This window comes from Camarhynchus parvulus, chromosome 1 (assembly GCF_901933205.1).
Source record: "Camarhynchus parvulus chromosome 1, STF_HiC, whole genome shotgun sequence".
NCBI classification, from domain to species: Eukaryota; Metazoa; Chordata; class Aves; order Passeriformes; family Thraupidae; genus Camarhynchus; species Camarhynchus parvulus.
The window spans coordinates 94895862-94920199 of NC_044571.1; the positions used below are offsets into that span (position 1 = coordinate 94895862).

Below are 24338 nucleotides of genomic sequence, written 5' to 3' on the forward strand. Positions count from 1 at the left end.
TTTTGGAGTTTTAGGGAAAAACTCTTACTGAATTACTGCAAAAACTTAGAGATGTCTCTAGAAGTTGAGCATGACGATCTGGACAAATTTGTAGCGATCCTTCAAGTAAAATCAAGGGAATTGGTGCTGAAAAGTGGAAGTGCTACTTCCCAAAGAGAGTTGAAAGGTTGGAATTGCAACAGCTGCAGCCTGTGAAGTATGTCCTCCAGAAAAGAGCAGGATAGCCTGTAGGATATACTTAAGGTTGATAAATTCTACCTGCTTCATTGCATGGCTTTGTTACTGGATGGTACTGTTACAAAACCACATCTCCAACTCTACAACTAAATTCCGGTGCAAGATATGAGTGGAGAAGAATAAGGAAGTAGTGTCTTGTTGCACTCAAGTAATCATGACACTGTTAGGGGAGGAGTGGAATAGTAGGAGGCTGTACCTGTCAAGTAAATCTCCATGATAACTTGTGGCTGGAAGGTCTGTTTTGGACTTTCACAAGATCAAGCAACAACAGTTCATTCATAGCTACTGATAAGGCTGGTCACTGTTTAGGATGTGAGCAACACAGGACTTGATTTTCCTTGAGTCTGTCTTGCCAGATCTGTGTTTCTGATATTTCTCTGTTTTTCTTTTACTAGACTGTGCAATGAGGTGAAAACTGTATTTGAAAAACGGACCTTTTCTTTGATATTTCTCCATAATTTCACAAGTTCAACAGATGGGATCCTAACTTTTCTTCCTCACCTTGTAATGTGTGAAAATAACATTTTTCTGTTGCTTGAGCAATGAAGTTTGGCTTGTGTCAGTAGCTGAAGACTGGGCAAGCATAAGCAGATAGTTTCAGAGGAGCTTTAAATGTCAAAACTGGACTTTAGGAACATTCAGTGATCCTAAAAAAGGCAGTAGAAATTTGTGGCAGCTCATACCCTGTTCTGTTTCATCAGCATCAGCCTGTCTGCCTCCTGCACTGTGCCAATGCTTGTTTAACTGTGTAATTATGGAAACTGATAGCATGTGGCACAAGAAACAGCAAGAGAAGCACAGGCACCTATAAAAGCCAGCTGGTTTCTTTGGCCTGCCAATGGACAGAAGAGTTCTACTATCACATAGCCTCAGAGAGAACCTAGAGTGAACCCATGCTTCTTTGCAGAGAGCACACGTATGGTAGGTGCAAAGCAGCATTCAGCTCCTGAAACTGGGTCTTTGTGTGAGAAACTGAAGTGGAGGGATCACCTGCCAGACTCCTGGTGGTAGAGAATGACTGTAATAACAACAACTTCTCTTTTATAGGTTTCCAGATGCTTTAGAGGAAGTTCTTGCATTAGTTCATCTTGTGTTCAGTTTCTTTTGTTTTTTTTTTTACATTTCAGGTTTATTAGTCATGAAACGGATTCTTCTGGTTTTTATCCTGGCTGCTGCTGTTATGTATGGTATCCTGCATGGAAATCTGTGGAGAAATAACTTCTACTGGTATGGTGATGCTTTGTTTATTTAGAGTGCAAACACCTCATGGCTGTATGAGAGATGTGAATTCTTGTGTTGCTCCATAGGTGTTGCTAGTAATCTTCATAAGTGATTACTACTCTGTGTGTGTGTGTTTTGTGGTTGAGATCTTCTGGTATTCTGAGGAAATTGCTATGATTGTTTTGTCCTGTCACCTGTTTTCCTGTGTCACTTTCAAACCTAGTAATTAATTCAAGCCTGGTTGTATGAAGAGGTTAGGACCTCAGTGGTAGGGAGCCTCTCTGAGGTTCCTTAAAATATGTGTTCAGGTGAGGAGTTACATGAAGTGCAGAAATAAGAAGGTGTCCACGTCCCCCTCCACCCCATGTGGGTTTAGTGCTAGTTTGTTCCATTAAATGTCTGATAAGTGATGTGGGAGAGGCCTTTTCCACATATGGGAATAACTGCAGGTGCAGGGGGCACCCTTTGAAAAGCTGAGATTTGTTGAGGCCCAACAGCAGCTCTTGAGGGCAGTGAGGCTTCACTGTCTCCAGGCTCACAGGGCAGGTGGCTTGGGACCTAAGATTTGGGGGACTTACTTGAAGAAGTTGAGTTTCCGTTGGTCTTTGCACAGCTGTGACCAGACTGTTATGAAGATAAGTGATAATTTTTTAAAGTAGTGGTTAATGTGCTCCCTTTATCTTTTTTATGGTGTACAATTGATACAAATAGCTTTCTGTTGTGGTTTCTATTTACAGCAAACCACAGTGTTGTGACATTTCCCTTTTTGCAGGATTAGCTTTTATGGACAGACTTCCTCTGTGAGGGCTTCTCCTTCCTATGTGACTAGTGGAGTTACAATCAGTTACAATCAGTAAGTTCAGCAGTTGAGTGTTTTTGTGGTGGGGTTGTTGTTTTATTTTGGTTTTGGATACGTGGGAGGGATTGAGGCTAAAATCTGTAGCCTTTTTCGATAGGCTCCCTGCTCAGTTGTACAGTTGCGTCCAGTGGCTATTTTAAACACAGTGGTAAGGTGTTTGTCAAAAAGGAATTTGTCCATGTTATGTTTCCAGTGTTTGTTTAATATTTATGGCCACTTTCAATAACTGTCTCTAACAAGCAGTGAATTGTTGGAACGACATTGGTTTACAATTTTCAAATCTGTGCAATTCTGAATTATACCTGAACAAAGTTAGCGCGACTTGGAGGGTAACTTCAGTGCTTAAAACTTATTAAACCAGAAGTGTGTTTCAGTTGTTGTGTTCACGTGTGTGTATAGGCAGCTCTTGTGCTTGTGACTTCTTGCAGTTAGATTTATGGGACTAATGAGCACCTATCTCTCTGAAGCTGTGCTGCAGAATGCCATCTGTGGGGCTGATGCTGGAAAGCAGTAGGGTGGCCAGCTGATCAGTTTCACAGGGTGCTTTCTCAGTGTCAGTATTCACATAAGAACTTGAGGTTACCAAAATCAGTTAACCTTAATGGTCTCTTTGGCTCGTGGTTCTGATGTGGTGGTTTCATCCTTCTGTCCTTAATGCAATCCAGTGGCACATGTTGCTTACACTGAACTTTACCTTCCCTTCTGGGCTTGATATTTGTGATTAATTGGGCTAAATCTCCCAAGTCAGGAATATGCTTAGGAGTGTGAGTCTTAATGTTATTATGGGTGGAATGACTTATCCCCAAAGAATATAATTTTCCTTAAAGTACCTTATTTCCTTCTCCAAACAAGACTTTGTCTCCTCCCTGTGGAGTGATGGGGATGCTGTCTGGAATAGTTGCAGGGTGATTGAGCCCAGGAGTCCTGCTTCTCTGGAGATGGGCCTTAGTTCTCACTTCTGATTATGCCTGTTTTGATACTTGCTGAGCAAGGGAGGTCACAGCTCCCCTTGGAGCAGCAGTGTGAGATAAAAGCCTTTGCTAGTTAAAAGTAATTGTGCTGCAATGAGAAAGTTTCATCTCTATCACACAGGGGGAGGGAGTAATGAAATCTTGGTGTGATCTTAACTCAGTAGTTAGCTTTTACTAATTTGATTTGTCCAACTTCTCTTACCTTGTTTCTGCTACCCATTCCTAGTCTTGCTATTTATTTAGAATTGGTTTTTTGCAGGCTGCCACCTACTGCTGTAGAGAGGAGGAATGCATTGGACACTTGTCTCCTGAAACCAGCATTTGAATCTTTACTGGGGTGAGTCTTTGTGAGAATTGAGATGGGAAAGGAATGGCTGTGCTGATTGAGGTAAAACTGGGCTATTTACACATTTTGGAGCAAACACGGAGTAGTGCCCTGAGAAAGCTTGGAAAGATTAGACCAAGAACTGGCTGAAGGAGTCTTAAACCTCTGCGCGAAAGACACTGTGGCCTTTTTTCCCCCCTGGTGCTTTTTTATATAAGAAAATGTGGCTATAATTTTAGTGCTGTTGTGGGTTTAAAGCACATAGAAGCCTGTAAACTTTGTGCCACTCAAAGCAGACTTGCAGCCTTTGAGTTTTAGTTAGCTCCTGGTCTGGTGAGGTGATCCTAAATTCCCTTGCCCAGGGATTGTGCCCAGGCTGTCTGGGTGTTGGGTGCAGCAGGGTAGCTCTAGTGTTCTGCCGATGGGCAGGAATGGGCTCAGAGGTACACAGCAAGAAGAATGTATGTGCACAGCTAGGACAGTCTCGCACCTTTCTGTAACTTCTTTATACAGACAGTATGAGCTGAAGATCTGTTCTGTGCACTTTGGTAATAGCCTGGGGAGGTTGAAAGGATTTCTAGGCTTGCAGAATTATTTATTGGAAAGGAGCCAGAGATAGAAAAGCTAGAATTGAGGATCTTTTCTCAGTAGGTAAATTATTTATTATGTGTAAGCTTAGCAGCTGTTTCTGAACAGCAAAGCAGGTTACTAAATTTAATATGGGTATTTAGTGCATTGTGTCTCAAAGCTAGCTGGTCTTGCATAGTTAAGCTATGGCCCATTTCTTGGTGTGTGAGCTGTGGTGTTTTGTTTTGGGTTTTTTTTTCCCTTTTTACTGTCAGTACCTTCTGAATACCTAGAGCTTAAAGAATGAAGTAGTTGATTTGGGAAACTGAAAGAGAAGGTTTTCTTAACAGCTGTTAATGTTCTTAGTGGACAAACAAGTCATGTGCTGACTGGGGCTTTTTATGATTAAAATTAGGTTTTCTGATGACTGTATATTTCCGTGTTAACATTTTAATCTAAGACTTAATATGGGAGATCATTACGAAGTCAACCAGTACACTGAGTGCATGCTTAGTTAATTCAAAGGTGAAGCCAAGGGCATGATAGCATGTGACATGTTTGTGTCTGGTGGTCACTCATTGGGGTGGACTTGGCACTAAGGCAGTAGGAGTGCCTTCCCTGCTATGGGAGACCCTTTTCTGTGGTTCCTGTCTTCCAACAAAAGAAGTGACCCATTCTTTTTAGCGTGACACTTAAAAGGTATAATTCCATCATGTTCTAGTTTGGAGGAAGAATGTGCTTTTGAGGCAAACCTCCTTGTGATCCCCACACACTGTGCTTCTCATCCAGGGTAGCTCTTGTGTGAATGCACTGGGATCCTTTCAGACATCTGCTTAAGCCAGAAGATGCACTGCAGGAGCACAGCCCATGTGGTGCAGCTGCTAAGGGCTGGGACCCTTCTAGAGTTAGACCAGAATATAAAATATCCAAGATGCATGTAATGTGGACATGAGAACTCCATACTTTTTTGCTGCTTGGATACACCCCTTTTGCCCCAAACAACTTACTAGTGTCAGCACAGTCATAGAGTGTCACTTGTTTGGAGTAGGAGTGCAGCTCAAATCAGGAAATGGTATTTTCAATTTAAAACACCTTGCTTCAAACCCTGTTCTTATTTATTCAATTGCCATATACAATAATAACTCTTAATTTTCCTTTTTACCTCTATTATTTTCAAACTTGAAGTTATTCACTGTCTTCTTGGGTTATGTATTCTCTTAAATACATGGTCTCATGGTGTAAGCTTTCAGTCACACCATTTTAATGAGTCTATATAAAGTGTACAAATAGACAAGTCTTTTTATCTCACTCTTTGCCTATATTTTCTGTTACAGGACCTTATACTTTTCCATCATCTGTTTGCTTTCCCCATGTTCGTGGATTTTTTTTCTTTTAAAAATGGGTGATAGTACGTTAAAAATGGTAATAGAGAGCTTTTCACAAAGCACTTGCATGAATTACTGGCTTATGCAGGTACATCATGCAATTTTGAAACTTCTTCCTTTTTTCCTTCATCAGTGTTGACAAAATATACCCATTCCTGTGCGCTAATGATTTTATCAGAGTGGCAGAGTTCCAAGGGAGCAATAAGTTTGAACTACCTTATGGAATAAAGAGAGCAGGTTTGTATTTCCTGTGTACCTTATTTTTAATCAGAAATACCTGAATGGTTTGTGAAGCCACCTGAATCTGCGACCATGATCTTTCCAGTGCACTGATGCCAGTCCTTTTGAGGTGTCTAGTAGTGTCTTAATGGTTTCATTCAGTCCCTCTGACCTGACACCTTCCTGTTTTTAACAAGTAAAACACCGGGTTGCCCCAGAGGGGTTGCCCCTCCTAGCAGAAAAGCTCCAAAAAGGTGTGAGTGAGGAAGACTGGACCTTATTCAGCTTCCTTCTGTTTGTATGTGGGCTGGAGTGCTAAAGATAATCAGCTATGCTTTGCTAGGGGAAATACTGAGTCAGTGTGATGGGCTTCAATCAGCACACCTAAACTGGTTGGAACCCAGAGTCCTACTGAGGCAGAAGTCCTCAGGTTTAGGCAGTTCCATCAGTGAAATTTTCCTTTTCTACTGTTCTGATTTTGACTGGAATACAGTTAATTTTCTTCTTAGTAGGTGGTACAGTGCTGTGTTTGGGATTCAGCATGGGAATAATGTTGACAATACATGGATGTTTTAATTGTTGCTAAGTAGTGCTTACTCTGAGTCAAGGCTGTCTCAGTTTCTCGTGCTCTGCCACTGAGCAGGTGCACAAGAAGCCGAGGGGAGGATTGCCAGAACAATTGACCCTAGCTGAAAAGTGGCTATTCTGTGTCATATAACATGTCAATACTTAAACAGGAGGGGCTGGTTGCTGCCTGGGAACTGGCATCAGTCAGTAGATGGTGAGCAATTGTATTCTGCATCACTTGTTTTTCTTGGGTTTTCCCCTTTCTCTTTCCTTTTCTATACAAATGTTAGCTTTTTCTGATTCTCCTACCTGTCAAGTGGTGGAGACTCAGTGGCTGTGTGGCACTTAATTGCCCTTTGGGGCTAAACCATGACACTGAGCTGGCTGCTCCTGCCATGGGAGGGGCCACAGGGGGGAATTGATGACACTGCCTGGCTGCTGGACCTGTGGAAAGATTTGCTGCCACGTTCCCACTGCCTGTGTTGATCAGGCCAGAGTACATAGGGCTGACACCCTAAGAGCCTTAGCCACCCTTTTGGAAAGGGTCGTAAAGTCTCAAATTTCAGAGTTTTTAACACTAACAGTGCACCTTCCTAATCTGGGCTTTAGACTTTTGATTTGCCCTCCATCAGTGGTAACAGGGATGGTGCATTTTCCTGCACTTTTGGGGTTACAGCAAGGAAAACTACATTTGGGAATGAGTTGATTTCTCTTCTGAGGCAAATTAAGTGTTCAGCAGGAGCCTGCCCACCAGGGGTGGGCTGGGAAGGTGTCTCTGTCTAGCTTTACCACATTGATTGATGTCTTCTCCAAAGGTATGTAATACTGTTACTGTCCCTGGCTGTATGAACGCTCTTGAGTCAGCTGAAGGTGGATAGAAGAAAAACCAAAGTGAGTTAGGATGTGGATCTTGGAAATTATTCCAATTCTTACTTACTGTAACTAAGATTTTTTTTTAAATACAGATCTCATGCTATTTTGTATTTTGAGGCAGAAAAAACTTAGGGGGGAGCTGTGATAAACCTCAAGTTCTTTGGCATCATTGGTTGATCTGTGGCACTAAGTTCCACGTGTTCTGACTTTGATGTTTTTATGCACAATGCACTACTGTGTTCAAAAACTTTGTGGTCAAGGTGCCATGCTTATTTTTGTATTGCAAATACTGAGTGTTTTCATTAATCTTGTTTATATTTGCTTTTTAGAGCAATTTTTTCGTTTAGCCCTTTCAAGACTGCAGAACTGTGGCCTTTCCAGTGAAGAAGACAGGTGAGATGATTTATTTGCTACTGTTTCTCTTATTTGCATTTTTAATATTTAGTACTTACGTGAAAAGGAGTGGCTGTGGGTTTATCCTGAAATTGCTCAAATTAGTCAAGACACGTAAGAGTAGACTTACAGGGTCCAAGCAGTGTGTAGCTGATTCCAAGGTTTCCGTAGGCTTGGTTTTACACTTCAGTAGTACCAGCATGCAAGAAAAATTACTCTTTGAGAGAGCTTTAACTTGGAAATTTCCTTTTATAAGTGTTTTAGAAATTCACCAGCTGAATGCAGTCCCATCTTCCTGTAATATCTTTTCATACTTAGATTGAATGTGACCTCCTCTTGCAAATTCAGTGTAAGATGGAGAATGTTTGAGATATGCAGGTGCAAACCAGTGTCTGCTTCTAATCAGAACAAATCTTGGGTATATCCCTGTGCCTCTGATCTGCTGGCTGCTGTGGGCCCTTGTTCCTACATACACTCAATTTCCTTTTCCTTGTGGATAAGGGAGACCTAGGAAGACAGGAAAGGCTGTCTGTCCTTTTGGAAGTAACAGGGGTGTGGTATGGAAGGGAGCATACTTGAGATAACTTGCTTCCTGTGGATTAGATAGATTAAATTAGATTAAATCTTTAATTAGATTAAATCTCTTGTTGGAAGCCACGTCTGCCATGTTTTGTTTTGTTTTGGAGGTCCTTTGTGTTTGTGTGTCTTGTTTTTTGCTTGGCTTTTGTTGGGATTTTTTGCAGGCAGGGTTGGCAAGTAGACTAAAGTCCTGTGTTTACAAAGTGATGCAGATGACTCCTTAGATTTGCAGTCTAGCAAATGGGCTGACAGCCTGCCAGATGGGATGTTAATATACACGTTTCTTAATAGAGTTGAATGCAAATAACACTGAGCTTGGCTGTACTTTTGTTTTTTTAATTACAGAGATCATAAAGATTGCTGCTTGAAGCCACATGTCAGGATCACAGTGTAATTAAACTTGGGTGGAATATGTTCAAACCTAAGACTTTGTTTTAATACAGAGTTTTTATTTTTTTTCCCTACTGTACTCCTGCCTTTCTCTGTGTTTAGTCTGTTTCTAGGATGTTCAAGTTTACTGTTAAGAAAAGGAAGGAAAAAAGTAAAACTCTGTATTTTCTATCAGGAGTGTAATAACGGGGTAAATTTATACAGAATTGACTGCTATTTTGTCTGGAGTTTGAAGGACAGTGCCAAATGTTATATTAGAAATTCCCTGAAACCGTAAGTTCAGGACCTTAATCGTTTGTGCTCTAAAGTAGAGATGCTTGTACGTTTTAAGTGGAAATGCTTGTCCTGTAGATGAAAAGTGAGGAAATTGGTATTCATCCTTTAAATGTAGGTCCTCTGAGATGTAGATATGGTTAGTAGTTCTGGGAAGTATGCTTCATTTTATTAAAAGTAACATACTTCAGTGGTACTGAAGCAAAATGAGACCTATTACTATTTAATAGGCATTAATATTAACAAATCAAGCAGACAATGACTTAATACAATATATTCTTTCTAGATCCATCAGGTTTTGTGTACAGCACTCTTAGGGCACGAATCACTGTAGTCAGGAAGAATTTTTATACATATATTTCACTGAGATATAGTGGCTTTTAAAAGTGAATCTCTTTAGGAATTAATCCTAACAATGTTCTTCAGTAATACAGAATTATTAGGCAGCTCTGTAATACTGTTGTCCAATTCAGCCTTCTTGGCAGAACACAAACCAGATTTCCCTATAAATGTTTTTTAAGGCAGACAAATATTAGCCTAGATAAACATGAGGTCTCTGTATTTGTGTACAACTTACGTAAATCTGTACACAGTGAGCTACAGAGTTTTTTTTTTCCCCAAACTAAGATCAAATTCTCACTTTGTAAAGATGTGGCTCTCCCAAAGAGTTCGGAAATGAACAGTATCAGTGACTCCAGTTCGACTGTGACTTCAAGTCCTTGCTGAGTGCTCTAAGGTTTCTGAGCTCAACAGTTCTTACAAATGCATTTACACAATCCTGAGTCAACAAAATGTGACCTTTGCATCCTCTTTTCATCAAATAACCTCGAAGGAAATAATTTGCATTCCTCAAGTGTTGAAGGAGTGGAGTCTGAGATCTTCTTTTCTTTTTCCACTGAAACAGTATTTCAGTGGAATGTGGTGGATGCAAACCTTCTGAACTTCAGAGGCTACATTTCCATTTAGCAATGTTTTTCTTCTACAGACTAGGAAAATGCTTCTTTTAGCATTTCACCATATAAAGAAAATACATAAGCCAAGGCCTAGCCTTGAGATTGAGGCTTCTGTGCACCACCTGAATGGGGCAGTGGTTTGAGTGACTTAGTACCTGCAGACATTGGAGGTCAGTTACCATGGTGTTTGCATTGGCATCTGTTTATATTTTTAGTAAATCTCTGACATATAAAGGCAATCCATTTGTCACTCAGACCTTTCCTACAGCTGTTGGTACAGCCAAGGTCTTAATATTTTTCACTGTCACAAATACTGTGCTACTGAACATCCAGTGTTATATTTTACTTGTAGTACAGCTGATGTCACTTCAAGGATATCTAAACTAATTTCTCTTCTTGTCAATATATTGACTTGGAGAAAGGCTGAGTGTTTGGGGTTGTTCAATTTGAAAACAGGAAAAGGAAATTTTAAGAAGTGAGGTTGTTAAAGTATCTGAGAGTAACAGTCTGCTGAAAATTCGTGTGTTGACCTGTGATCTGCTGTAAGTAAAAATCAGTTTATTTAACTTAAGAACCTTTAAATGTAGTTCAGCCTTGCTACATATTTTTTATCTCTATGTCGTGTGTTCATTTTCTATGATACTGTGCTCTGGTTTTTAACATAAACAGTTTCTCTCCCTGCTTATTGTTGTTAGTGGGCTCAGTACTACTGTTTGTTTAAATTTGTTTGACTCTGCTTGTGTACACTTCTTTAGACATATTTGATCTGCTTGTTGACTGCACCCATTTCAAAAGTTCAAATACTAATTTTAGATTTTTATTGGATAATTTATGGCAGCTGATAACTTTTTGAGTATGCATGTTACGAAGGGCGCTGTAATTCAAAAACTTAATCAAGCTTCAAATTTCACTCTGTTTTCTGTCCAAGTAGTACTAGTCAACTTTTAGTCATAAACAAAATCTAGTCTGCATTCAGCAATAAGAAAAAAGCTTGAATTTGACTTGAGAACAGCTACACAACTTCTGTAGGTGAGCAAACGTCAGTTGCTCAGCTCTGAAGGCACATTTTATTTTGCCCTCCCTGCCGTGAGTGTGTCCTGCTGCATCATGACTACCGAAAGGAGAAAGCAAAGACCTCTTAATTGTATACCAGAGTGGAAGGCATTATTTCAATTGCTATTGATTAACTTGCTGAACAAGTATCTTAAATTACCTCTTCCAAAAGTTGAAAGGTATGTAATAAGGAATTACTTTAAGTTAATCTACAAGGAACAGAAAAAGCAGTGCCTCCTCAAAGTAAATGCCAGGACACATGATACAACCATATGCTAATCCTGTGCTTTTTGCCCCTCTCCCTCACTCCACCCTCATCACTTACTGATGACATTTTTTCATCCGGTTTTCCCTTCTCCGTGCTTACTTTGAGCTCTAAGCTATAGCTGTAAGCAACAAGGTGTAATTCAGGAAAAGGGCAACTTCTGCATTCTTACTCTTGCTGGAAATTGTAAGAGGCATATGTTCATCAGCCTGCTTTCTTAAGATACTTTCAGACTAGATAGAAAAATAAAATGGAAAATGAATGGGCAAAAAGAGTAGAGAGGGAGGGGATTTAGGGGGTGTAGAGGGAGTGAGTGTACTGTGGACATGATGGGATAACAGGTTTTCATCCCTCTGATTTTCAAGATACCAGGTCACATGAGTTATGGTATTAGCTGGAAGTATTTTAATGAATGCTTGCTTTCTACTAAGCTGTTCAGGAGACAGTAGAGAAAGGTATGCTAGCTTTTTTTCATGTAACCCAACCCTGAAAGCTGCATTTAGAGCACTGGTTTTATATGTGTGTGTGTATATATACGTGTGTGTGTGTATGTATGCGTATATGTATGTTTAAAAGCAACTATTTCTGCAGAGGTTGTTAATTCTGTAGGCAATTCAGGGAACTGCTTTGTACATTGAGATGTTGCTCAGTCTTGGCTGGAACCAGCTGTTTTGATTGATGTTGAATAATAACTCTGAGCTGAATAAACAGATTGGACTATTTGAGGAGAAAGAAGTTAGTTAGTTTGCATGAAGTGCCATGCTGGGAATTCAATATAAATTATAGTGGGTTTTGGGACACAGTTTCAGTGTCCTGAACCTAGAGCAAGAAGTGGCATGGAGCCTTTTTCTTTCTTCAAGTAAGAACTAAAGGAGTGGGGTGTTGCTGTGAGGTGACTTATATTTTCTCATTGTTCCTGCTGCAACCAAATTGAATGGCTTTTGCTCAAAACAAAGAGGCATTTTTACAACAAAAAATGATGTGCTTATTCTGAAAGGAGTTTACAGTTTTACATGTTTGATTTAAACCTTCCCTAAAAAGGCAAAATATATTGAGTAAAAAAACCAGCAAGCCTATTTGTGAGCTCCCCCTCCTTTTTTTTTTTTTTCCCAGCATGTTTTATTAGCATTGAAATAGGATGGTAAAAGCTAAATATGCCCTGAAAAAACCTGTGGTAACTTTGAAAATCTTACCCTTAAACTTTCATAAGTTTAACATCTCCACAGTACCTATTTTGCATGTTTTTTATCTCTGAATGTATTGTAAATTCGAAATTTCTCTTTTGACTTGATGTAATATAAAATCTTACTTTTTAGCACATAGTATTTTATAGGCCTAATAATGGTGTCTGATTTGAATGTGGTCATATAAGAATGCAATTCCTCTCATCAAGGAATCCATCTTGTTACATTATGAAGCATGCACAGTCACTTGTGTAAACGTGTTTTGACGGCACCTTTTAAGTAGAGGGAGAAAAATCAACACCATATTAATTTGAAAAGCTGCCCTGTGTCATTGGACTAAGATTTTTCACATGTACAGTTCATAGGCCTGTAAGGTGAACATAAATTTTGCTGCTGTAGTTTGTGTTGGAGGTGTGCAGTTGTATAATGCTGCAGAAGCACCTTAATATTGAGTTAGCTTTTCCAGACTGGATAATTTTCCAGACTGGGACACATTTTTGAAGGACTGTGGCAGATAATTTATCAAATGGCACCCATATCACAAACTGGTTAGGTGTGATCTTAAACAGCAGACCACTAGAAAAAGGAGATGTCTAAAAACAGTTTCACAAGAGAGAAACCAGTTATGGACTTTGTCAGTCCCTGAAATAGTGCCTTTTTTTTTTTTTTAAGCAGCCATAGTACATGATATGGGATTGAATTTGCTTTGTAGGGGCCAAGGGCTGCAAAAGATACAGGATCTTACTTAGAAAATAAGCCAGATAACATGCAGAAGTATCATTAATAATATGAAGCCAGGGAAGTCATGTATATTAAAACTTCTTTTTGTTCCACAGCATTCCCTGTCGACGGTGCATTGTGGTTGGTAATGGAGGAGTACTTCGAAATAAGACATTAGGGGAGAAAATTGACTCGTATGATATCATAATAAGGTAAATGCTACCTCCTTTGAATTTTGTGTACATGGAGCAATGGGTAATTTTCCAAGGCCAGGTACTCTCTCTGCCCTTCTCTAGTGTGTGTGTGTTGGAGCCAAATCAGAAGACTTGCTTTCTGCTTGACTGACACACGATAAGCAATTGTGTGACTGTATTCTAAACCACCTTGGCCTGATCCCTCTGAGTGTAGAGGGTGAGTGCACCTAATAATTGCTCCTCTGCTGTTCAATGTGATACGTAAATGCTGGGCTGCTAAACTTTCCTGTACCCACACACAGTGTATGTCCTGCAGACTAATAACATGTGTGGCAGCCACTGCACAGTAGGAACGCAGGTGGGGCAGTCACTGATGTCTCTGTGCCTGTGTCCTCTGCAGAATGAATAATGGCCCTGTGATAGGGTACGAAGAGGATGTTGGGAGGAGGACGACTTTTCGCCTTTCTTACCCAGAATCTATCTTCTCAGATCCCATCCACTATGACCCTAATACCACTATTGTTCTCATCGTCTTCAAACCACGGGACTTGAAGTGGCTTTGGGAGATACTTGGTGGTCAGAAAATAGTGAGTTCAATTATTCATATGCCTTGGCTCATCTTGCCACACATTGCTTCTGTAAAATACACATTTGCTTTTAACTGTAGTCCTCCCAGCTGAGAGGGTGGCACTCGGTGCCATGGTTTAGTTGAGACGTTAGGGCATGGGTTGGACTCAATGATCTTTAAGGTCTCTTCTAACCTAGTCATTCTGTGAATTCTGTGAGGAGCTCTGGATCTCCTTGTAGTCAGTTTATTTAATATCCCTCTTCCATAACTGCTTTGTCTTCTTTCTAATGCACATATTTGATCAGTTCCTCGCCACTGAGCAGTTTACCTCTGGAAGATGTATTTTTATCCTCTTCCTAGTGTTGTTTGATATTTTAACATGCATGCTCCAGCCATTTCCCACATTATTTTACCCTGTGCACTTGCAGGAATTGCAGAATCATGTTAAAAGTGACCTCTCTCAAGAGGTCTTAAGTCCAAAATCTTTTTGAGTCTTCTTAAGGGCCAAGTTCAAAGTCATACTGAGTTCTCAGGGCACTGTCTGAGTAAATTTTGAGTATTTCCAAGGATATTACTACAAACTCTATTCCAGTGCTTCAGCACACTTGCAGGAGAAAATTTCTCCTTCTCCTTTCACTGTGTGCCTCTGAGAAGAGTGTGATCTCATCTTCGTTAACCCCTTCCAGATAGTTGAAGATGGGCTGAACAAACCCAGCCTGCTCAGACCCTTTTTGTTTGCTATGGGCTCTGGCCCCTTGGCTATTGTAGTGACCCTCTGCTGTTTGACACTCTCCTCCTGCACAGCGAGGAGCCCAACACAGCATTTGTGGGACTGCAGAAAGGGCACAGTGCAAAGTAGTTGAGAATAATAGCAACTTCTATCTGCCTGTTGCCTATGCTCTTAGTAACATGGCCAGCACACAGTGAGCATTTATGGCCTCCAGGGCATATTGTTGGTACATGTTGTCCATCAGGGACCTTTCTGCAAAGCTGTTTTCCAGCCAGCTAGCTACAGCTGCAGCAGTCCGTTTCCTGTTGCAGGAGCAGGTGTTTTTGAACTTAGGGAGATTAAGCACTCTTCTTCTTCTTTAACCTCGTGCTCTGGGAGTTTACACTGGTTAGAGTTGCTACAAAACTAAATTCAACTGTTTTCAGTTGTTAAAAATGTGTATGTACTTGCCTGTCACAGAGCGTGAAGGGCTTCTGGAAGAAACCAGCTCTGAATATGATCTACAAATCGAGTCAAATCAGGATTCTTGATCCCAGCATTACCAGGAAAGCTGCTTATGAGTGGCTTCATTTCCCAACAAGGTTTCCTAAGAAGGAGGTATGCTTTTTCCTTTTGTCTCTTCTAGTTTTGTGCAACTAAATGTGTATTTAGACGCAATTATATCTTTATTACAGTAGACTAATGTAGAAAACCCTTTAGGTTTGCATTGAAGTCGTTTGCCATTTAGATGGTGGTTTTAGAAGATGGGAGAATGGAGCCCAGAAAGAGTGGCTAGCTTTGTGTGCCAGAAGTACCTTTTTATGGGTTCTGTAATTCTGTATTAAATGAAGCTGCTTTCCAGACAGACAAAATGCCTTTACCAGAACTGGGGAAGACAGGCAGGTAATGCAGCATGACAGATCCAAAGAACTTCTAGAAATAATAGTGAGTCTGGATATGAATTTTGGGTGTTTTTCTTAAAAAAATCCAAGGCACATAAAAATACAGACAAAAAAACCCAAACAATGAAACCTCCACCAAAAACCAAAAGACCAAAAATAACCCCACACGAAACAAACCCTCCCCTCCAAACCCCAGCAAACTGGTAATTCTGACTCTCTGCAATTTCATACTCCTGGGGCTGGGGAGGGACTAAGGAAAAAAGAAGATATTCCAGCTCCGTGCTAATGATGAATGTCTGGCATCACAGTTGTACTTACTGATTTGATGCCAAGCATTGTAATGAGCTAACCAGCAATTTCGACATAAAAATATGTTTTAATTGTCAGTTCTTGATGGAAAAATGTTTTTGATGAAAGGTAAAGCTTCAAGCTGAGAGCCTCCCTTGTGCAGTCAGGATCAACCATGTGCTATTTTGCACAGAGACAGTTACCTGGGGTCACATCCCCAGTTTATCAACACCACCCAAGTGACACATGTGGAAATGTCAACAGGCTGTCACTGTGGAGTATCTGCCACAAATTTTTTCCTGGTTTACTCTTTCTAGTATTGAGCGGGTGGCAGGGGTGTAGGTTCTGTACCTTTTTCTAAAATTTCTTTCAGTTTTCTGAGCCTAGTAGTGGTTTTTTTCTCCCTTACTAACTCTTAGACTGGAATAGCCATTTTGGTATGTGCTTGCTTGGGCCCCTGGCATTTCAGTTTTTCAGCCAAGGGTGGCAAGAAAGCAGCATAGTAATTGGATGTCTGACTAATCTAAATGGCCACAGAATGCACATGGCCTCCATGGGTCCAGAAGTCCCTCCTGATTCTTCTTGGGCTCCCCTCTCAGTGGGAGTGGACATTAAAAGTAGTGCTGTCAGTGAGTCAGAGAGATGTGCATGGTGTCAGCTGGTATGTGGGCAAAGGCCCCTTTACTCTTCTCCTGCCTTTGAGTGCCCTTGCACAGAGCTAGAGTCCCCTTCTGCTACCTCCATATATTTCCTACTTACTGCATGCCAGGGGTTTTGCAGTTCCTCACCCCTGTACAACAATGATCAATCTCAAGCATGCTCTTCCTCCCTTTCCTCCCATCTCAGAGGTGGGCTGTGATTGGGAGATAACAAGAGCCTGCACATCTGCAGTGGCACTGGCACAGCTTGGTTAAGCTGCAGGTCACACCACAGGCTCTGTGGGCAGGAAGGTCTCACACCGGGGCCCTCTGTACCATTGCTCGTCCCTGGGCAGAGCTGGTGCTGCATTCACTGTCCTGTGCTTCAGCCCCCTCTGCCTGCAGGACATGCCAGCAACCACTACCACTGTTGCTTTCCCTGCTGTCCCTGCCTTTTCCATTAAACCAGTCTCATGTTCCCAGTGAGCACATTAGTGCATAGCCAATAAGCATTTCTGATTGTTAGTAGAGCTGGGAATAAAATCAGATGTGTTGCCCCAGTACCACTAAACTCAGAAAGTGTAGTGGAGTCATTCCAGGGCTGTGCCTATTCCCATTAAGTAGGCTGAAAATATTTAATTACAGGCGGAGGATATCTGGATATTGCATGATAGTACATTTTAAAAGTAGTTGCTTTTAAATGATATTTTTGAAGTGAATTTTATGATAGCTACAGGTGAACAGAGGTAGTTACAACCTGTGGTACTCGTGATATTTCCAAATAGCACTAATCATGACATGTAGCATTCCTGCCATAGTTTTGGGATCCTGTTTAGTATTGATGTTGCAACAGAGTCACCACTGAGTTTATGATGTTGGGCCTCTAGGGCAGAAAGTTATTTTGCTAACTGGCAGGAGCCCTGGGCATAATGCACATTTGAAGCAGATACGATTTCTGGAATATTCCAAGATTTGCGTAAAGGTACCAAAACTTTTTCCATAAAAGGCGATAGTTCCTTTCTGTAACTTCAGTTAGGCTTTAAAGAGCTGAGAATAGTAACTTCTTCCTGGGAATTTTTTGTGTTGTCATATGAAGTGTTGTCACAAAGAAATACATTGAGTGAGTCTGTTTTTTCTATGCACAGAGTTGTCTAGTATTGGTTTGTCTGCATCTTTTTCAGAGACAAACTGAGCCTTGGGGTCAGAGTTCGAAAAAAACCCCATGATTTTGTGCTCAGTTTGAGGTTTGACTGCCGCTAATAAGAGCATATGATAGCTCTTTTGGTCTCTGAGAAAAATCTTTCTTTAGCTAAGAAGGGTATTGGTGCCTGAAAGTTTTGTCCATTTCTGGGGACACCTTTTCACCTTAGCTTCATCATGGTCAAATGAATGAGTTCATCTCTCTCTAAAAAAGCATGTCTCATTTACTTCCCCAGATTGTATTAGCCTCTCCTGCTACTAAGGAAGTCATGTATCTCAATACAAGATAGGGCAGATGGTTGCATGGAGGTCTGCTGTGCTTTTGTGAGAAATGCTACCTTTTGGTTAGGTGCTCTTAATTTTGCACAGTTAAAACCTGTTTATGATATGTTGTTCATTTTACATTGCATTTGCTTCCAAACTTATTGTAGGGAGAAGTAATTTTGTATCTTCTAATGGGAATAGCATGGGAAGGTCTAAAGCAAAGTTCTTCTGGAATTTCCCTGCTTTGAAGAAATGCAAATTCGGTCAAATTTGTGTAGTCATAGCCTCCATTCTTTTTTAGTTTGTTGCTATGAAAATTTTGTCATATCATGTTCTGTTCATCTGGGTCTCCATTATGTGGCAACTTCTGAACGCATCTCATAATTCAGTCAGATTTGAGGGGGTTGTAAATTGTTTTCCAGTGAAGCCTGCCCAGTTTTATGAAAGTAGCTGAGCAGGGCAATGGGGAGACTTCCTGATGCCTCTGTGGAGGGAAGGGCTACACTGTGGGCTCAGCCCTCACTAGAAACCAAGGAATTCCAGGGAAGCCTGTGAGGCTGACATGACAGACACCCCTGGTCATGGGAAGCCTGTGGGAGCAGTACCTTATTTCTTTAGCAATAGGAGGGGTTCAACCTGTAAAACCAAACATCTGTAGAAGACCCAGGCTGCCTGATTGCCCTTGTCTCTGTTCTTACGTTTGCTGTTCCCATCAGGCTGCCAGGTATGTATGTGTGTGTTCTCTTTGTGTTTTGTTGCAGAAACCGAAGCATCCAACAACGGGGCTAATTGCCATTACACTGGCATTTCACATATGCCATGAAGTCCATCTGGCAGGCTTCAAGTACGACTTCACTGACAGAAATAGCTCTTTGCACTACTATGGCAATGAAACCATGTCTCAGATGATGCAGGTAACTAACACTTGTTTGTGCTGAGAGAAACAGAGCTGGTAATTGGGGAAGGCGATTCAATATAGATAGAAGTGTGGACTGCAGGTCAGAAGGGCCTCCCACCTTCTCCTGGTTCAGCTACTTGTGGGTTAACATTGCTTGAATCTCTTCCTGTCTGCTATTGTTTCTGAAAAATGTAGATACTGATCTCTGTGTCCCTTGTATTGTACCATATTCTTCAGTGTCTGCAGGAGATGTCCATTTGTGTGTTGTGTTCAGCTTTGCTGGTGTTTTCCTTAGGCTGCACAGCTCTTGTCCTAGAGACATCTTTGTTAGCACTGTCGGCGCATAAGAAATGTTGTTTCTTTTGGTATTCTCTTTTTCCTTGACACCTACTTGTACTGTATATTATAGCTGTCAGACTCCTTAAAAGGCAGAAAGAAGAGCAAAGGGGAATGGAAGGAGTTAAGACCTATGAACTTGTATAGGTCTTGCATAGGAAAAGAACTGAATTTTGGAAACTCAAAGTAGAAAAGAAAAGCAGCTCTTGGAGGAGGGTAGGAAGAGAAGGAACTGCTTCCAGGAGGGGGAAGCCGCTACTCAGCATGAGAAGGAGCAGCAGGAGCCTGGAAAATATCAGGAATGCCTTCTCTTCCCTCCTGCTTTGCTAAGGCCATACCTCTGGGGTTTTTTTATGTCTCTGCTCTTGTATTCATTTGTCTTAATCTCTGTATTTCAAGCCAACCCTGTCTTAGCCTTTCACTGCAGCGTGAAGTTTTCTTTGCCATTCGCCTAGAGCGTATGGGTGCCATTTTCCTCCTCTTCCATTTGCTGAAGAGGAGGGATAGAGACAATGCCCATAGGAGCATTTCATGTTTTTCTCAGAGCTCCTAGATGCCTGCTATTCTGACATAATTTTCCTCTGACACTGAACTTGTCCTCGTTTGGAGGCTCCTCTCTACAGGTGCTTTTCTGCAACATGTACTAAGTTTGAGTAAGGCTGATCATTAGTTGAATAGACATCTGTAAGTTTCCTGAAGTCTTGAAACTTTAAAAAACAAACTGTTAAACAAAAATGTTCCTTTTAGTTCTTTAGTGGCAATAAATTGCAAATACTATACCACATCCGTATAATCTTTTATGCAGTATACATGTATGCATTTTAATTTACAGGATTCAGTGTCTTTAAGTAAATTTACTTTCCTTGTGCTGCCGTCCACTAACCTTAGTGGTCTCCTATGTATCGAGAACCTGGATACAGCACAGAAGATGGGTTGCTTTGGGCTTGCTGAACCTAACTGGCAGGATGCATCTGAACTACAAGTGCCTGATGTGCTTTTTCAAGAACCTGCACTGAGCTTTGACGATTACTCATTTTCTTACTGTGTGTGTTGTAAATGTTCTTACAAAGCCGTTGTTCTGAATAAACAGGGCAAGGATTTGGAAGAGTTAATAATGGAAGGATTTCTGTGAGCCCACATTTCACTTGTTCTTATCACCAAAGGATCATCCTTTTCAGTTGTGTCCTTATAGAAATATCTAATCTAGTTTTGAGCATCCTGTTTTCTTGGGAAACTGTGCTAAGCCTTTGCTAAGAAGTCTTTCCCCAGACCTTTACTGTTCTTAGCATCTTCCAAGTATCCCAGGTAATAGAAAGGAACAGCCAAGTGGTGCTGCTGGTTATAATTTGATTTTATAATTAATTTTATTATTCCCTCACATCTCTTTAGAATGAATACCACAACATCACCGCCGAGCAGAAATTTTTGAAGAAGCTTATAGACAAGAACTTTGTGATCAATTTGACATGAAAGCTGAATGGAAAATACAAAGAACAATCACTATTTTCAATATTTGAAAAATGTTTATTTTTTGTATGACATTTTTATTTTTTAAGTGCAACATAACTGTTTACTGTTCAAATGAGCCCAGAAACCTCATCAAGGCAAAAGCTTTTAACTGAGGGTAATGGACTGTTGCAAACAGAGTTAACTGAATTTCTGTGAAGCTATTTAATAGTGGGAAAACCATGAAACTTCCAACTGAAAGTATCAGGGATATATAAAAATGTGATGTACATCACTTACTTATCAGTGAGAACTCTTTCCAAATGATTAATTCTCTGGAATACTTTTGTTTCTGATGTTGTCCTCCAAAAGAGTTCCACTGTCAAGAGACTGAGATGACCGGTGTTCATTCAGTAGGTGGATGTAAAGTCATGACTATCTGTCTTCTTGTATGAAAACTGCTTTAAAACTATGCATCTAAGTCATTACTCTGTGTTTTGGAGAAGGGTGAACATACAGACTGTACAGGTTTTGTTCTGCCATACTCCTGAGGAGAGGATGTCCACCTTCAGCCAACCAGCCACAGCTTCTGCACTGCCCATCAACTCTGGGCTTCTGTCTACCTTTGCCGAAGGTGAAGACCCTTTGTCTGATTTGTGGAGATACTGGTGTTGACAATGCTTGTGTTGTACCCATTTTATAGAATAATAATACTCCCTGTGCTGTGCATCCAGTAAATTTTACAGTTGCTGACTTGACTTAAAAAAGAGGGAGTATGAAGACTGAAGAGCTGTCCGAACTATCTGTGTCAGCCCCCATACCACAATAGAAACAAAAGCTTGGACATACATGTTCATGCCTGAGTTTAGAGTCAATGTTTGTTGGGGTCCTAGTTCTCCAGGACAGCATCTCATGCATTTTTTTTGTTTGTTTCCTCAAAACAGGTGGATTTTTCCAAATGAGGACAATCTCCTTCCTCAGATGTTGTAATGCATCAATACAAACAAGGAATACTCCCATTTTTGGCATTAGAGTGTGGTAGGGAATATCCAGGATGTACTTCAGCTGAATTATCATTTGGCATCTGCTTACCTCTTCTGTGTTGATATTTAAGTTTGAAGTGTGTGGATGAACTAAATAATTTAGCAGTGGGAACTTGCTCATGATTTTAGTTGAAACATTTCATGGGAAGTTTATATTTCCTGTATTGGTTTGTCTCTGACAAGCCTGTGAATAAATGAAATCTGCTTGGGAACACGCTTGACAGCTGTCAAAGAACAACAATGTGCAGTTCCAGTTCTCTCACAGGACATCTATATAAAATTTTTATCTTAATTACGGCAGAATTTCTGGAAGATTTTGTGGTTATCTTTATTAATCAAATCTGAAGAAAACACAAATAAGTCCACTTAAAAAAGTCTTTGAAGTTGGTAGGAATACCATGGTTGCTTTTTTACAAAATTATATAGAGAGGACATTTAGGAGTAATGCAAACAATCACAATATGAACATAAACCAGGGTATTTGTTATTTTCAGAAGGTGAGGATTGCAAGAGTGCTGAACACAATTTATTTTGCTGCAGCTATGTAGAGGAATTGCCATTTGGAAATTAGGGGGAAGGCAGTGTGGTCTGGAGAGGTGCCACAGCTGAAGGGAAGGAGGCTTGTGTTTTCACCCAGTGATTTCTGAGCTTTGGTCTGTTTCAAGCAAGCTGGACATACCGGAAATAACTTGAGATGTCAGAAAAATCTGTGGATGGGCTGGGGAAGGATGCAGGTGTGTCCCAGCAAGGGACAGGGTGTGCCATGGTGTTTTGTGTGCTGCATGTCGCTTGGCTGCAGCTGTACTCCAGCTTTGTGCAGGGTGGCAGGTGGGGGTGTGGAGGGGAGGGGAGCATGTCCCCAGGCGTTGCACCTGGGGAGCATGTCCCCAGGTGACACTGGTGGTAGAAATGGAGGAAATCATCATTTCTTCACCAACTGGCAGAAGGGCTCTTAATTTTTTGTATTTCCTTTATTTTTTCCCGAGATTTTTGCTTGAAAATCTCAATACAAACAGGTGGGGTTTCACTTAAGAAAATAGTGACATCATTGTCTTTGTGTCTCTAACAGCATTTATTTCTCCTGGTTATTTCAGTTAATTAAAAAGGTTTGTATGTGATTCTGCAGCCCCAGACATACAGTGATTTAAACTCCTGACAGTAGTAATTCCACTGCAAAAGCTGCTGTGCAAGGCTTTTTGCAGACAAAGCCGTGTTCTCCAAGCTGTTGTTGCAGAGGAGCCCCTGGTAGATCTTAGACTGTGTTGAGAGCCAAGACCACCAGAAGTGGGGGGCTGCTCCTTCACCTTCAAAACCTGTGGTTGCTTCCAGAGCTGGGGGCCCCTGCTCTCCCAATGGCTGTTGCCACAGTCCAGCTGTGTCCATGTAACATCTTGCAGGATGCTGTCCAGGAGGATTTTTTTCCAGGAGAGCTGTTGAATATGTTCCGGACACTGTGAGGAGACTTTTTTTTCATGGTGCAGACTGCATCCCTCTGCTTCTCCACCCCTGTCTCCAGTTCAGGAAGTGGGTAGGGAGCTTTGCTTTTGAAGATGTGGTTATTTTCTCTGCTTTATTTCATCTCCAGAGATAGTCTTCCCACTAATCTAAACTGATTCCTTCTCCAATTTTTGTAGTAGGTTTTCTGCTTTTTTTGGGAGGATGGGATTTGGATTCTAGCTGTAGCAGATCAAATAAAATAATTGCAAAAAAGTAGAAGCCTCATGGCAAACAAATGGTGTCTCCCAAAATCTTTGTACTTAAAAAAATCCCTTTAGTCTTTTCCACTTTTGCCACATCAGCTTTTTAATCTCCCTAAAATATTTTTTAAAATAATGTTTGGTGTTCTCAGTGAATTTAATACATTCTCTACAAGCATTTATCCATATCAGCTGTTTCTTTTCATATCCTAATAAGCCTTCCCATGGTATGGCTGACTTATTTTTCAAATTAAGCAGTATTTTGAGGGATATTTTTCTGCCACTTCTGTGCTCCTGCCAGGGGTGTTGAGTCCACGGTGGTTTTTGTCCCTGGGTGACTGGGTGACATTTTGAATGAAACTGTTCCCTCACGATCAAGCCAAGAGCTGATGCTGCTGATAAACTATGTGTGTGGTGGGGTTTTTTTTTATTTATTTTTGTTGTAGGGTTTTGTTGGGTTTTTTGGTTTTTTTTTTTTTTTTTTTTTTTGGAAAGCCCAGCTTGCAGGCCCTGTAGCTTTTCTCCTCTATTATAAGCAGTGAGCCAAGTCATGAATTTTTCTCCCCACAAGTTGTAGGATCCTGTGTACACCAGCCCTGTTCCAGCACCTGCTTCACGTACAGCATTCCTGCTGCTCTGCCTTAAGGACAGAGGCAGGAACACCCATATGTAGTGTGTTTCTCAGCAGTGATCACAAATTAGTGTCTCTTTTGTCTGGGCACACATTTTCACAGGCGTATTGCAGTACCAAAGACTTGGGGCTTTTAGAATAAAACAATAACGCTAACATCAAATATTTAGATAGTTTCCGAGCCTGAGTTGCTATTAAGACTTTTTTTACCTTTTTGCCATTTCTGAAAATGAAATCTGCACTGAAACTTCCCTTTAAAAGCTATCTGGTTTTTTTAAAATCATACCAGGAATGAAGCTGCCAGTTTTGAATCCCAGGGTGCTGCCAGCTTTATTTCTGTGTCTGATAATGGTGTAACTGTGTAGGTCCCCAGTGTCTCCCATCATTTTTCTATCTGAAGTCAGATGTTCTCCTCCCTTCTTACTCTGTTCCTGTTCTCTGGCAGCTTGCTGAATTTACAGTAAAGTTGCTTCTGCATTTTATCTGCCAC

The 24338-nt window shown here is 40.8% G+C and overlaps 1 protein-coding gene across 8 annotated transcripts in view; it reads left to right on the top strand.

Moving 5' to 3' along the window:
- The window catches only part of ST3GAL6 (ST3 beta-galactoside alpha-2,3-sialyltransferase 6), a 41014-nt gene extending 18675 nt beyond the window's left edge, over positions 1-22339 (top strand). For 5 of the 8 annotated variants that reach the window (XM_030959826.1, XM_030959856.1, XM_030959838.1 and 2 more), the window contains 10 exons: positions 1365-1464; positions 2231-2311; positions 3548-3625; positions 5699-5802; positions 7554-7617; positions 13151-13246; positions 13629-13815; positions 14986-15123; positions 18559-18711; positions 20421-21986. In XM_030959826.1, coding sequence (XP_030815686.1) covers positions 1376-1464; positions 2231-2311; positions 3548-3625; positions 5699-5802; positions 7554-7617; positions 13151-13246; positions 13629-13815; positions 14986-15123; positions 18559-18711; positions 20421-20501 — 1071 coding nt within the window. In that variant the 5' untranslated portion in view covers positions 1365-1375 and the 3' untranslated portion in view covers positions 20502-21986. Of the gene's footprint in view, positions 1-1364; positions 1465-2230; positions 2312-3547; positions 3626-5698; positions 5803-7553; positions 7618-13150; positions 13247-13628; positions 13816-14985; positions 15124-18558; positions 18712-20420 lie in introns of those variants that run through there. The other 3 variants (XR_004061179.1, XM_030959866.1, XM_030959874.1) reach the window with 3 other exon arrangements.
- Positions 22340-24338: the final 1999 nt, after the last annotated feature.